Genomic DNA, 13,572 nt, shown 5'->3' on the forward strand with positions numbered 1-13,572 from the left:
TGAAAGAACTCCCAGATCCTGGCTTCCCGGTCGGTGCCCCTCAGACCCGCGGGGAGGCGCCCATTAACTCTGTGCTGCCCACGCTCCCTGCAGGCTGGGGGGCCGGGGCATATCAGCCAGGAGAGGGGCCTGCCAGGTGCTCCGGGTCCACCAGCGGCTCCCTCCATCACCTCCTGCCCAGGGGCCCGTGTGGGACTCTAGTGGACCCCGGGGGTCCTGTCCCCACATGTGGCCTAGCCCAGGGCTGTGCTATTTGTGTCCAATTTCATTTTTCTCCAGAAGCTGATCTTTCATTTTTCTTCCCACCCATAAAAGCATCTAAACAACTTCTCAGAACCCCCTGGGCCCAGCCCCCCAGCGGAGTATCTGAAATCTGGAGTTGTGAGCTGGGTTTGAGGCGGGTGACCTTCGGGGAGGCAGAGGGGCCGTGCGCCCTGTATTGTGTGTGGTTCAAAGACTGTGTGCTTTCCTGTTTGACTCGCATAATTTCACAAAATAAAATTAAAAATCATGAAAATTGCACAACAGAACCTGGGGGACCAGATCCCTTCCCTCAGCACGGGGCTCAGCAAAGGCTCTGAGGGGTTGGCCCACCTGTCCTGGGGACCAGCCTCCCTGACCTCCACTGTGCAGTCTCTCCCGCGTGCTATGGGGTTGTGAGGTGTCCTCCACCCAGAGCCCCCTTCTCTCTGGTTACAGTTCTGGTGACGATGGTGCTGGTGGCACAGGGTGCGACTGTCCTTAGAGCGCGGGGTGGGTTACAGCACCACCGTCCAGCTCCTCTGCTCACTAGTGAGATTTACTAGTAGCAGCCCAAGTCATTAGTACTTAAACCTGCTGGCTGGGCCATTCGGCAGCCAGAGTGACCAGACTACAAAGGGGGTGGGGGGGGGGGGGCGGGATGCAGGTGGGGGTCACGCGGCCCGGAATCACCAGGCCTGTCCTCCACTGTGCAGCCCTGGATTTCCGATTCTAAGCAGAGAAACGCCACCCTGTGCCTCCCCCACCCCAAGACCCTGCCCTCCCCAAGTCCCCTCAGGCCCAGAAGGCCTATTTCACAAAGGACCCCCAGGTTCCCCATGGCCCCAGTCCTCTGGCCAGGAAGTACCTGTCCTACTGGGCCAGCCCTGGTGCTGCTGACCCAAGACAGGCCCAGGAAGTGGGGGGTAGGAATGACGGCTACCTGTACCCAGAAAGCCCCTGGGCAGCTGCCAGCTCCCAAGCCCCCCTACCCCCTATCCCTCCCCACACGCCTCAGCCCCTGCACTGTGCTGCCCTCCTTGCCCACAGACAACGCTGGGCTCTTGCCCCCTCGCTGGGATGTCCTCTGCTTCTGCTAAACACGTGAGCTCAGAAAAGGTTCCCGCACCAAAAACAGGTTAAAAATGTCCACTCTATGGAGGCAAAGTCTCGGGAGCACAGCCTCCTGCATGTGGCCAGCTCAGCCACTTTCCTAAGGAAGCCGGCCTGGCACCCCGTTCCCACGCACCATCCAGACAACAGCAAGGCCATCGCAGCATCCGATGCCGAGGGCTCCCGGCACCATCCCCTCGTGCCCCGCACACCCGGTCAGCTTTGCTTCATAAACTCTTTCTGGGGCCTTGGTCATTTGGTACTTTCTGGGAACCTATTTTGTAGCATTTGTCTAATTCTCCAAAAGCGGAAGGGCGGGTCACTGTCTGACCTTGTGGAGGGTAACCCTCCAGGCCGCCCTGCGAAGGCCCTCGGGCCCCGAGTCCCAGGACAGCGCCCCCACCAGGGGCCTCATTAACAGTCAGCCCTGCACCCGGCAGGGCCCCTCCAGCCATTCTCCCATGTGCCAGTGCCATCTCCACTGACTGGGCCCCACTCTCGCCACCTCCCTCTCTGGTCCAAGCCTCCCACCCCTCCAAGCTCACTGTGGCCCCAGGCTTGGGGTGACAGAAAGCTGTTTAGCTGAAATCGTTATTATTTTAGAAGAAGCCTCTCCCAGCTTCCACTGATGGGCTGGCTCCACTGGACACCTGCCTGCCGGGAGCCAGAGCCCTTCAACCCCGTCCTAGGAGAGTTCCGGGGGAACCTGTCTTTTTTGTGTTTGTTGTTGTTGTTAATCCTCACCTGAGGATATTTTTTTCCAAAGAATGAAAGGGGGGGAGGGGGAGAGGGAGAGAGGGAGAGAGGGAGAGAGGAAGAGAGAGAGAGAGAGAGAGAAGGGAACATCGATGTGAGTGAGACACATAGATTGGTTGTCTTCACACACACCCTGATCAGGGGTCGGGGGGTGAATCTACAACCCCTGACCAGGAATCAAACCCTCATGCCTTCAGTGCACAATCCGGTGCTCTAACCACTGAGCAGCACCAGCCAGGGCAAACCTGCCCTTTTAAAACCCTGAGGATGCACGTGAGGGGAGAAAGGTGTCTGAGCCAGGGGCCCCTGGGGATGGAGCCTGGGGGCCGTGGAGTAGAGGCAGCAGTTTGGACACCAGGGATAGGTGGAGAGGACCCCACAGGTAGGGATTAATGACACCTTTCCTTCTTTCTGGTTGGAAGTCGATGGGGCAGGTGACAGGAAGCTGCAGGCTGTCCTCTGAGCTGTCCCTGACGACACCCCATCAGGCTCCGTCCAGATTCACAAACCGCAGACCAGGGCCAAGCCAGTGTGCCGGGCGGCTCCCCACCCAACCGGAGAGAACAAGAGGCCTGCCCTCTCAGGTGTCTCCTGACAGCCTCGTGGAATCTCAACGGGAGATTTTATTTTTAAAAACACAGCAGCCCAGTAACCAGACCCAACAAGCAGAGGCAGGAGTGTGCTCCCTGGATCCCTGCGGTGTGTGGGACGGGCGTGGCCGTGCGGCGCGTGGCCCAGGACACCTGGAGGACTCGGTGATGGGAGCTAGTGGGCTCCGTCCAATATATGATGGTCTCAGAGGGCACAGCCCACAGCCACGTGCCGGCCACGTGAACCCCTTTCCAGCTCACAGGGCACACAGGCCCTGCCCTGATGGCTGGGTGAGAGCCGTCCCATCGTGTGTCCTCAGAGCCCAGTGAGGGGTGGTCAGGATGCACCCCAGAAAGCCACATCCCAGGAAGCCAACGTGCGGTGTGGGCTCCCTACTGTTAAGCCTGGGAGGAACCACCATCCTCCCCTTTCACAGAGCAGAGACAGGGTTTCGGGCTCAGTCCCCAGTAGGGGGTGTGCAGGAGGCACACAACTGATGTTCCTCTCTCATCGACGTTTCTATCTCTCCCTCTCTCTTCCTCTCTCTTTAAAATCAATAAAGACACATTAAAAAAATAAAAAGGTCACAGCTGACATGTAGTGTGTGCACCCCGCCCACATGCACTGCTCACCAGCCTTGCACATCTTCGCTCACGGAATCCTCACCACCCCTCGTCATCCCTGCAATACAACGCACCCAGCCGTGGTCCCTGAGCCGTGCTCATCACCTGTGTATCCCCTCCAAAGAGACAGGCCATAAAAATTAAAGAGAAATGAACAAAACAAAAACACTCCATGCTTTAGGAAGTACCGCATCCCCTGTGGAAGGCTGCTGACAAACTCGAAAAATCTGCCAAATCTACCACCGCAGAGATGACACCATGAGCCGACGGAAATCCTCGAGGAAAGACCCAGAGTGTACGTTGGGGCCAGGGAGAACCTCAGTGACCAGTGGACACATTAGCACAGTGATGGCGAACCTTCTGAGCTCGGCGTGTCAGCATTTTGAAAAACCCTAACTTAACTCTGGTGCCGTGTCACATACAGAAATGTTTTGATATTTGCAACCATAGTAAAACAAAGACTTATATTTTTGATATTTATTTTATATATTTAAATGCCATTTAACAAAGAAAAATCAACCAAAAAAAGTGAGTTCTCGTGTCACCTCTGACACGCGTGTCATAGGTTCGCCATCACTGCATTAGAACATCACCCTCACTAATGGGTGAAAACACAGAATAAAACACTTTAAATCATGTTTTTCACCTGTCAAAACAGCAAGATGCTCAAAGTGATAGTGCCCAGGTCAGGGGAAGCCGGTGGGAATTAACATGCCCAGTTGGAGGGGTGTCCACAGCCCCTCACGCTCAGCCCCAACGCTGGCCGCGCGGGCTCCAGGGGTTAGGAGCATGAGGACTCAAAGCGCTCAGGGCAACCCAGACCCCACCGTGGACGCACTTTGCCCATCTGCACCGCCTTCCTCATCCTTCGCTCATCACAGGGCCCCCACGGGGGAACTCTGTGGTCTCCTTCCTGTTCTTTGGGGCGGGCAGGGCACCTGGCAATCATGCACACAGGCAACAGGTCAATGGCCAGAGAGACTAAGAAGTTACATGACTGGACTCACCCTGTGGGAGCCAACAGGGAAACCAGCCAGGCCTCACCCTCATGTCCCAGCCCTGGACCAGCCAGGAGCCTTCCAGGAATGCTGGCCCGACACCTGACCGCTTCAGCCCTAGTTTGGGAGAGGTCACAGGCATTGCCTCCATGGGGTCAACAGGACAAAGGGACCTCAGAGAAGATAGTCTCAGATGGTCTCCCTCCTCTCCCAAGCCCACCTGCACCAGGCCCACTGGGGGGCTGGGTCTCTGCTGGCCGGCCGGCCTGTCGAGGGTCCTGGGGTGTCACATCCTATCTTCTCATTACCCGCCCCCCCTCCCAGCACAGGGCAGGGCCACTCTTGCCCTCACAGGGTCAAAGCAGCAGCATCCACATGAACCACCTGATTCCTCCCAACGTGCAGTCCCCTGGTGTCTAAATGTTCACATGGAGAAAGCTCTTCCTTCACCCCCGGCAGAGAGGCGTACGGATTCGGGGCCTGGCAGAGGCCTCCAGCCTTCAGCCCCTGAGCAGCTGAACCAGCTGCACTTCTCCAACTGCATGCTCCCAGGAGCGCACTTTTTAAAAAAAAAATATTTTTACTGATTTCAGAAAGGAAGGAGAGGGAGAGATAAATATCAATGATGAGAGAAAATCATTGATCGGCTGCCTCCTGCACACCCCCTCCTGGGAATCAAGCCCGCAACCCTTGACTGGAATCGAACCCGGGACCCTTGAGTCCGCAGGTTGACACTCTAGCCACTCGGCCAAACCGGCAAGGGCGCTCACGTCAGACAGCGGGCACCGAGATGCGGTTAACGGATACTGAGATGCGCCTTCCCAGCACTGCTCTCACACCAGCTCTGGTCGCTACAAAATAGAGGGGCGCCTCTCGCAGTCCTAGAGAACGGCCATGCTAGCAGGTCCTCTGCAGACAGGAGACTCGGCTGCCCATGCCTGGCACGGTCTCAAAGGTTTCTGAATCTACTCAAAGGAACAGTGCAAAATGTAAAAGTGAGCACTTCACACCAAAAGAAATGAAACACTGAAAGAATAAACATTTAAATAAATCGCAACTCAACGTTCAGTCCAGGCTCTACCAAAAGCAGTCAATCAACCCATCAATAGCACAGGGTGTCTGCAGCTCAGACCCAGGCCCTGCCACTGCAACCCATCACTGAGCGTGTTCCTCACACAGGCCCAGCCACTACCTTTCCAACCCAGGCCCCAGCCTTTGGCTCTGGTCTGATGTCCCTTCCCAGGAAACACCCTATAAAGGTCAACCCCAACCCACAGCCAGTGTCTGGGCCCACTGGACCTAACACTGGCTCATGCCCCCCACAAAGCCTCCTGGTCTTCCCAACACCAGGAGTGGCCAGAGCCCCACCAGTCACTCCAGCCCAGCCCTGGGGGCCCCTGCCCTATCCAGCCTCATCACAGAGCAGCCCAGGAGTGACCCCGTCGGCCAGCGTGAAATTCCAGAAAGATGAGCGGGCCTGCACACAGGCTCTCCTTTCTGGGCTCTCACTGAGGCCAGCCAGGAAGGCCATGCTCGGGCCTGCCTGTGCCGGAGGAGCCGGCAGGCAGGACACGCTCCTGCAGGCGCAGCGAGCGGGTGGGGCAGACACGCTGCCCTGCAGCCTCCAAACCGAATCTGACTCAGCGCATCCATGATCAAAAGCTCCTTCTGACAGCCGTTCTGCAGCGGCCCAAACCACCAATCTAAAGTATTAGGGATGCCACCGGCCAGCCAGCATCCCTCTTCCACCCTCGCCAGCACTGGGCAGTGCTGGGGAGGACAGAAAAGCCCCCTCCCACTGGGGACTTCCTGTCGCTTTGAGACACACCACATGGTGTAGGGAGACACAAGGTGTGGTATAAAATATAATGCACATTTATTATACACACTGTGTGGCTTTACAAAGTGACCACCTGCTACTCACGGGGGCGGGGGGCGGGCGGGCGCGGGGTGGGGGGGGCGCGGGGGGTTGCCCCAGATAGCCTGGGAGCAGGGTCAGGCACAGGTTGCCCCCGGCTGTCTCAGGAGGATCCAGACCTGCGCTGAAATGCTGGCTCCTTCCTGAGCTGAAGGGGGCAGGAAGGGGTCTGGGCCCTGTGGTATCTGGCAGAGGGTTGGTCCCAGACCTAAACCATCAGCGACCGCAGGCCTAGGGTCCAGAGAACCATGTGACCTGGCCAGCAGCTTCTGAGGCGAGAGCATGGGTATCGCTCCCATCTGTTCTCATTGTCTTTCTGGGCCACTGTTTTCAAATGTATAAAAATTAATAACGTCATAAGCACGCCAAACATGTATTTTAGTTTTTTCAATATTTTATCCCCCTCCCCACAAACTGCATCAAATTTCAAGGAGTTTCACGTGTCAGGTCCTGTGATGCCCACTTTCAACCAGGAAGGTGCCTGAAGCATTGAACAGCTGCTGCTTAGCCAGCTGTGTTCTCGTGGGAGGGGCTGCCGTCTGGGGCAGCATCTGGTTCCCCCAGCGAACAGCTAACCCGGAGCCTCCTCAGAGAGGAGAGGGTCACGTCTGCAGGTGGGCCCTGCGGGAGGGGTCACTGCAGGCAGACCTGGCCTGGGCGCTGCTCATCGGTCAGGGCTGCCACGGGGCCAGCTTGCTCCGGCCACACTCTCATCTGACCCCTGAGCTGCCATCCTGGATGCCACCCTTCAGCTGACTGGCCCTTCCTATTAGCCCTGATGCCATGAGGGGTGAGGAGGCTTGCTGCACCCTAAACCGGAAGACCGGGCTTTGCCCTATCGCCTTCACTGCCTCATGGAAAAGGTATCAGGGTGGACAAGGGTCTCTGCCCCATGCTCCAATGCCAAGACTTGCTCAGTGTCCTGACCTCAGCAGCATGGAGAGCCTGACAGAGCGCCCTTTGGAGCTGGGTGGGCAGCACCATCCTGAGAAGCAGCTGGGCCACCCAACTCCGGACCGACAGCTGAGTCGTGGGCATCACAGGGACTCCTCTCCCTGTGCTGCACATGGCTGCAGCCGGGAGCTGTTCTGGGGCAGTGCCATTGCCCACACCAGAGCGGGACTGACACCCCACACAGGGCCCCTCCAGCTCTCCCAGGGGCCCAGAGAACCAAGCCTTTCAACAGTCTGGATGAAGAGAGAACCAGACACTTTGGTGGAGAGAAATCAAGTATGTATGTGTGCATGTGTGCATCTACACTTGTGTGTGTGCACAGGTGTGTGTGTGTGTGTGTGCGAACTTCTATGTACATGTGTGCACATGTGTGCATGCACATTCCTGTGTGTGCACATGTGTATTTTTAAGGTGAAGCGAAGGCGGGTGGGGCAGGGCTCTCCCAGAGTCCCACGTGCACTCTGTTCGGAGTCAGTTTCTAGATGGAGTCGGTTTTGCTCCTTCTAGGTTTCCTTGCTCAGGACTTTCCTCCCTCTCCTTCTTTTAAAGGAAAACAGGAGAACCTTGAAAAACAAGTTTTGCTGAAATTCAAAACTGTCTTAGAGGTCCCACACCTGAACCCTGAAGACTCCCCAGCGGGTGAGCTCCGGTGACAGCTTTACCTAGAAACACGCCAGCCTGGGACGAAGCCTCTTTCCCATCAGCCTCGGTGCCCGATGACAGAAGCCACCACCACCGGCCATAGGATCTTGGCTGTGTCTTACAAGCCCAATCCGGCAGCTCCCCCAAGTAATGGGGGGTGGGGAGCTGGCAGAGCCTGATGCTGAAGTCACATGTGGGAGAGACCAGGCAGGACGCTCTCCTGCCTCAGCCTTGACTCTGACTCACAAACACCTCCCGGAGGCCAAGGCCATTTTAGTACCGGTGAGTCCACACACTTCCACCTGCTAAGGCGGGCAGGGCGGGGGGGAGCGGGCGGGGGGACAATGAACCTCCAGAGTCATCAACACTGCTCAGCCCCTGCTTCTTCCAGGCTTCTGGTCGTTCGGGAAATGCACAAATGCACAAGAGCATCAGAATCACGGGAACCAATCCTTGCACAGCAAGACTTCTTTTTTGTCAAGTGCAAGACAGAGACATGGATAAGCGCATCATTTTTGGTCAGAAAAAAAAATGTGCAGTTCTGAAAACTGGGCCTAGAATGATTTTTAAGGGTTTCTAGAACAAATAGAGCCCCTGCTAGGTCAGGATTTCATACAGGTTAGTTCTTTGGTAACACCTGCAGGGGGCAATTATCATCCCAATTCCAGGGGACTCAGTACCAGCTGGGTATGGAACCTGTGTCCTCCCTGCCTCAGGGGCCGGTGGGGGTGGGGGTCCAAGCGGGGGAGGGCCGGGTGGGGGATGGGCAGCCTCCAGTCCCCTGCTGAGCCTGCTTCCTGCTTTAACCTCCAGGTTCAGAAAGAGCAGCATCCCATCAGCCTTCCTTCCTCCTTTCTGCAATAAATCCCACCGCAGCCCTGGTGGTGGGACAGGAGGTAAAACACACCATTTTCGAACCTCCAGTGTCTTTACTTTTCTCCCTGTTACCTGATTATAAATGAGGGTTTAGGCTTGCAAATTCCTGCTCCAGCAGCAGGAGTCTGGGCCTGGGGGTGTCGTTGTCCTTGGTAAGCTGACCGGGAGGCCCCTGAAGCCATGACTATCACCCCCCAAGTGCCCTGAGGGTCAGGAGGAACTCAATCATGAAAGGTCAAACGTCCCCCAATTCCCCCCTGGAGTGAATAAGAAATCACCTGCTACCCACGAGCAGGTGCTTTTGGAAGATGTTTACAACGTACTGTTAGGAAAGGCCTGCCCAGCTATTTACCCTAAACCGGTTGGAAACAATTTAACAAATGACATTGTTTTTCTCTCCCCAGAACGACTTCCCTCCCGTCAGGTCCCTCCTCCCTCAAAAGCTGTGGCAAGCAGGTGTGTTGCTTCGGCGGTGACCAGTTACGCGGTTCTCAACCTGTGGGTCGCGACGACCCTTTCACAGGGGTCGCCTAAGACCATCCTGCATATCAGAGATTTACATGATGATTCATAACAGTAGCAACGTCACAGTTATTAAGTAGCAACGAAAATAATTTTATGGTTGGGTCACAACATGAGGAACGGTATTTAAAGGGCCAGAAGGTTGAGAACCACTGAGTTAAAGTCTCCCGTTCTCAATGGAGCCAGGAGGAGAGGGCTGGCGAACGTCTGCGCACAGCATCCTCGTCGACCCGCTGCAAAACCCGGGTCCCTGGGGCGGGGGCTCCCCTGCGGTCAGGCATCCCTCCACTCCCGCAACACCGCCTCCTCCCGGGCCACTGTTGGGCGTGTCAGGAAGTGGGCCTGGCAGCCGCGTGGTCAGGAGCCGGGTCCCCGAAGCCCGTGGCAGAGAGAGCTCGGCGCGCCTGGAACTGCGCCCTCGGCACGGTTTGCGGCGCACGCGGGAAAGGCGGCGAGCGCAGCCGAACAACGGACTTCGGCGCATTGTTCCCGGAGGCTCAGCGGCATCAAAGGGGACCGCTCGCAACCCGACACCGCGGCAACCGCGGGACCCAAGCCTGCGGCCCCTGCGACGCACAAAGGCTGGCCATGGGGAACCCGAGCAGTTTTTGCTTCAACAGGTTGGAAACCAAGTGGTTTCACTCCAAACCACACTGTCTTCCCCGGAGACCTGCCAGCCCCCGGCGCGGTCACCCCCGGAGCCCAGAGGCGCAACCCACTGAGGCCGCTCAGGAGCTGGGAGGGACGAGGCCAGTGACCAGGGCGGTGGATGCGCGGGCGCCTCCAGAGCCCCCGCGAGTGTAACAGCTGCCCCCGCGACCACAGCCCCGGCCCCTCGGTGGCCCTCGGCCGGCAGAACCGCCCGCCGAGTGCACCAACTTCCCCGCGGAGCGGCCGAAGTTTGTTCACCAAGTTTGGTTCCGAAGGACTCGCTGCGTGGAGGGCCCGCACCACCCCAACCCGCTCCCTGGGTCCTGCGGTGGCGGGGGCAGCGCGAACCCCTGCAGCCAAAGAATGAATGGCCAGCGCGGGACACGCCGAACACAGAGCCGCGGCCCCACCCAGCTCCTCCGCCTGCCGCCCGCGAGCCACCCGTGAGCGTGGGCAGCGCGGGGGCCGCCTCCTGGGGCCAAATCCGGGATGGGCTGGAGGTGAGGGGGCCGGCGCCGCCGAAGACCCGCACGCAGCGCTGGGGTGCGGGCGGCCTGCAGTCCCCGCAGTTCTTACCTGGCTCCGCCGAGGCCGCGCGAACCCGGAGCAGCAGGGCCAGCAGTGGGAGCACGTCCCGGAGGCATCGCCGTAGCGGCCACGGACCCGGCCACCTGCGGGCGACAAGCCGCAGGTTAGTTCTCCGCGCGCGTCCCCCGCCCGCCCGCCGTTCGACCCCGCTGCCCCCGCCCGCCTCGCGGCCCCGCGCTCCGCACCTCGGCGCCATGCTCTGCGGGCCGGACGGTCTGCTCAGCGGATCCTGCACCCTCCGCGGCGGTGCGCCCGCTCGGCCCTCACGCTCCGGCCGCCACCGGGACGGGCCGGGGGCGGGGCGGGGCGGGGCGCGAGGCGGGGACGGGCAGGGGGCGGGGCGGGGAGGCCGGGAGGCCGGGCCCGGACTTCGGGCTGTACCAGGGGGTGGGCTGGGTTGAGCTGGGGCTGGGGGACGGTTGGCCAAACCCCTGGCTTCGAGGGGTGACCCGCCGCTCCCTCGGGTCCTAGCACCGCGCGCAGTAGCGTGGGGTGCTTTCTCCCCACCTCCCAGCCCCAGCGAGCGCGGTCCACCCGCGCCCCCGCCCCCGGAGAGCGCCAGCCCTGCCCCAGCTCGGGGCGCACGTGGGATCCGGGCTCCCAGCCCGGGGCAAGGTCTGGACCGACGCAGCCGGCCCGGATTTTATTCGGGAAGGTGTCTTTCGCGGCGCCCAGAGGAGTCTTCTCCAGGCCCTGACTCCGGTGGGGCGATTTGAACAAAGGCGTTTATCTCTGGGGGACAATGGGTGGAGGGGGGAGAAGCTGGGCTCCTGCCCAGCCTCGTGAGCGCACTAGCCGCGAGGTAATGGCTCCAGCCTCCCCCCTCGGCAGGCCCAGGCCCAGAACGGCAGCGCGCCCACCGCCACCTGCTGCGGCCGCCCAGAGTGACCCTGTGCCCCACGATGCTTCAGGTGGCTGTCCCCACAGCGCCGGCCGCCGCGACTCCCGCTGGGTCCTCCCCCACTTTACAAAGAGGGAAGGACTCGGGACGGTCGCTGAGAAGGCCAGCCCACTGCAGCCCACTGCCCCCCGGGTCTGGGCCCCTCTCCCTCCCGGAGGTCCAGCTGCCCCTCACCAGAGCCTTCCCAGCCTCCCACCCCCAGTGATGTCCACTTGGTTTCCATTGCCTCTGGCTGGTGCCCCTGGCCACATCTCAGCTCCTTCCTGGGCAGCTGTGCATGGGGTCCTGTCCTCACACCCACCCAGCAGGCCTGTCCGCAGAGACCCCCTCATACTGACCTCTTACACTAACTCACATTGTCCTGGACCTCGCCCCACGCCTTGCAGGACACAGAGACCCCAGCGCCATCACCCTTGGCTTCTAACTTTCTGTGAAGCCCACGGGATCACTCCTAGAGGCCCGGCTCAGCCCCCACTCCCCTTCCTGGCCCAGTCATCTCCTGCCTGGCCCCCAGCGCATCTGCAGCTGGATACTGCCTCCCCCACCCACTAAGGCTCTCTACACCTCTCTGGCACCCCCACCCCCAGCACATCCTGCTGGACAATCCCAGACTTCATTTTTCAGCCAGCCTAGAGACCTTGTCCCTGGCAAGGCCCCAGCTATATGCCCTGGGGAGGCAGCCTTCCCCATGTGCCCCTCCACCACCACCTCCCTGGGCCCACCCACCTGACAGCTGCCCTCAGCACCTCCTCTGGCCCTGCTCTCCACACTGCCACAGAGAGGCCTGCCTGGCTTCCCATGCAGCCCATCCTTCCCCCACCACCACCCAGGCCCTGCCCCCCCACCTGCCCCCACCTCCACCATCCACCTCCACCACCGTCCTGGAACCTGGAGTCTTTCTCTAGGTTGCATGGCAAGGGCACTTGGGATACAAGGTGGGCAGAGAAATCAACTTAGAGATTGTCACCCGTGTTTTTTTAAAAAATGAAGAGAATATCATAGAGCTGAGGATTAGCACACTCTTTTGCAAAACTTTTGTTTTTTTGTATGGATGGAGGGGTAGTGTGGGGGCCCCTGTGTGTGGGGGGTGTCTGTTTCTGACGGGGTGGGTGAATCTGTGGGTGCAGTTTGTGCCTATGTTTGGCGCGTTTCTGTAACGTGCACATGTGTGGGGTGTGTTCCTGTGTGTGGTTGGCATGTCCTCGGTCCTAACGGCACTCCTTAGAGTGGTTCCTGACCACCTGCCTGACCATCAGTCCATCTGTCCATGGCTCAGCCCTGCTCCGGGGAGGAATCTGAAGGGCGGGAGCTCCTCGGTCTCTTCCATCTCACCCGCCCTCAGGCCCATCTGCTGCCACCAACCCCACCCATTCCTGAACCTGCAGTCAGAGGACTTGCCTGTGCAGGTGGGACTGGCTGGTCTGCCGCTCTGGGAGGGAGCGGCTGGGGGGGGGGGGGGGGGGCAGTGCACACGGGGCCTGGGACTCAACACCTCCCTAGTGTCCCTCCTGTCCTCCCCCCACCCCAGAGTCATCACCTCCCTCCTGTTCGTCCCCTTGATCACCACCACTCCAGTCTCTGGGTTGGAGGCCCCCGGGCAGGGTGAGCCCACCTTTAGGGGCTTTGCAGGGAAGGCTAGCTTCAAAGACCCTCGTGTAATGAAAAGTGCCATCAACAACGAAAGTACGAAAATAAGGCTTTTTACTATGAAGCACTCATGAAGACAGGTTATTTAAACAAGACGCTTGACTTGAAGGGAAAACTATCTAGGATTCCTTTCTTTTAGAGAAATTTATCTCTTCTTAAAGGCAGATTTCCCTGCATGTAACAGCTACGTACAAAAAGTTATAAAATTTTTCTTGGTTTTACGATGATAAATGAAAAACATTAAAATTCTCCAAACAAGGTGTGCAAGGATTTTTATGTTGTGCTTCTTTTGTTAAACAGGGAGAGCAAAATAACGCACTGGAATATAAAGGTAAGAGCTGAGTGAGCTTCCGCTCAGGGAGAAGGGGGTGGGGGGGTCCCACTGAACCAGTCTTTTCCCCACCCCCTCTCCGTTTGATGTCGATCAAAACATACCATGGGCCACTTAGTGTTAAAGAAGGCAAGTGCTTTGTGCACATGTATCAGTTACTTTACGTCCAAGAAAGGAATGGGAAGGGGAAGACAAAAGAATAGAGAAAACTACTGTAGTAG

At 58.8% G+C, this 13,572-nt stretch overlaps 1 protein-coding gene across 1 annotated transcript in view; it reads right to left on the bottom strand.

The window, feature by feature from the left end:
- The window catches only part of COL18A1 (collagen type XVIII alpha 1 chain), an 83,615-nt gene extending 72,881 nt beyond the window's left edge, over positions 1-10,734 (bottom strand). The window contains exons 1-2 of the mRNA XM_070407060.1: positions 10,658-10,734; positions 10,461-10,555 (exon numbers count right to left, since the gene is read on the bottom strand). Of these exons, the coding sequence (XP_070263161.1) occupies positions 10,461-10,555; positions 10,658-10,668 (106 nt within the window). The 5' untranslated portion in view covers positions 10,669-10,734. The remainder of the gene's footprint in view (positions 1-10,460; positions 10,556-10,657) is intronic.
- Positions 10,735-13,572: the final 2,838 nt, after the last annotated feature.

The sequence above is a fragment of the Myotis yumanensis genome, unplaced genomic scaffold, assembly GCF_028538775.1.
Source record: "Myotis yumanensis isolate MYYU_CA2020_CCGP unplaced genomic scaffold, mMyoYum1.0.hap1 SCAF_2, whole genome shotgun sequence".
NCBI classification, from domain to species: Eukaryota; Metazoa; Chordata; class Mammalia; order Chiroptera; family Vespertilionidae; genus Myotis; species Myotis yumanensis.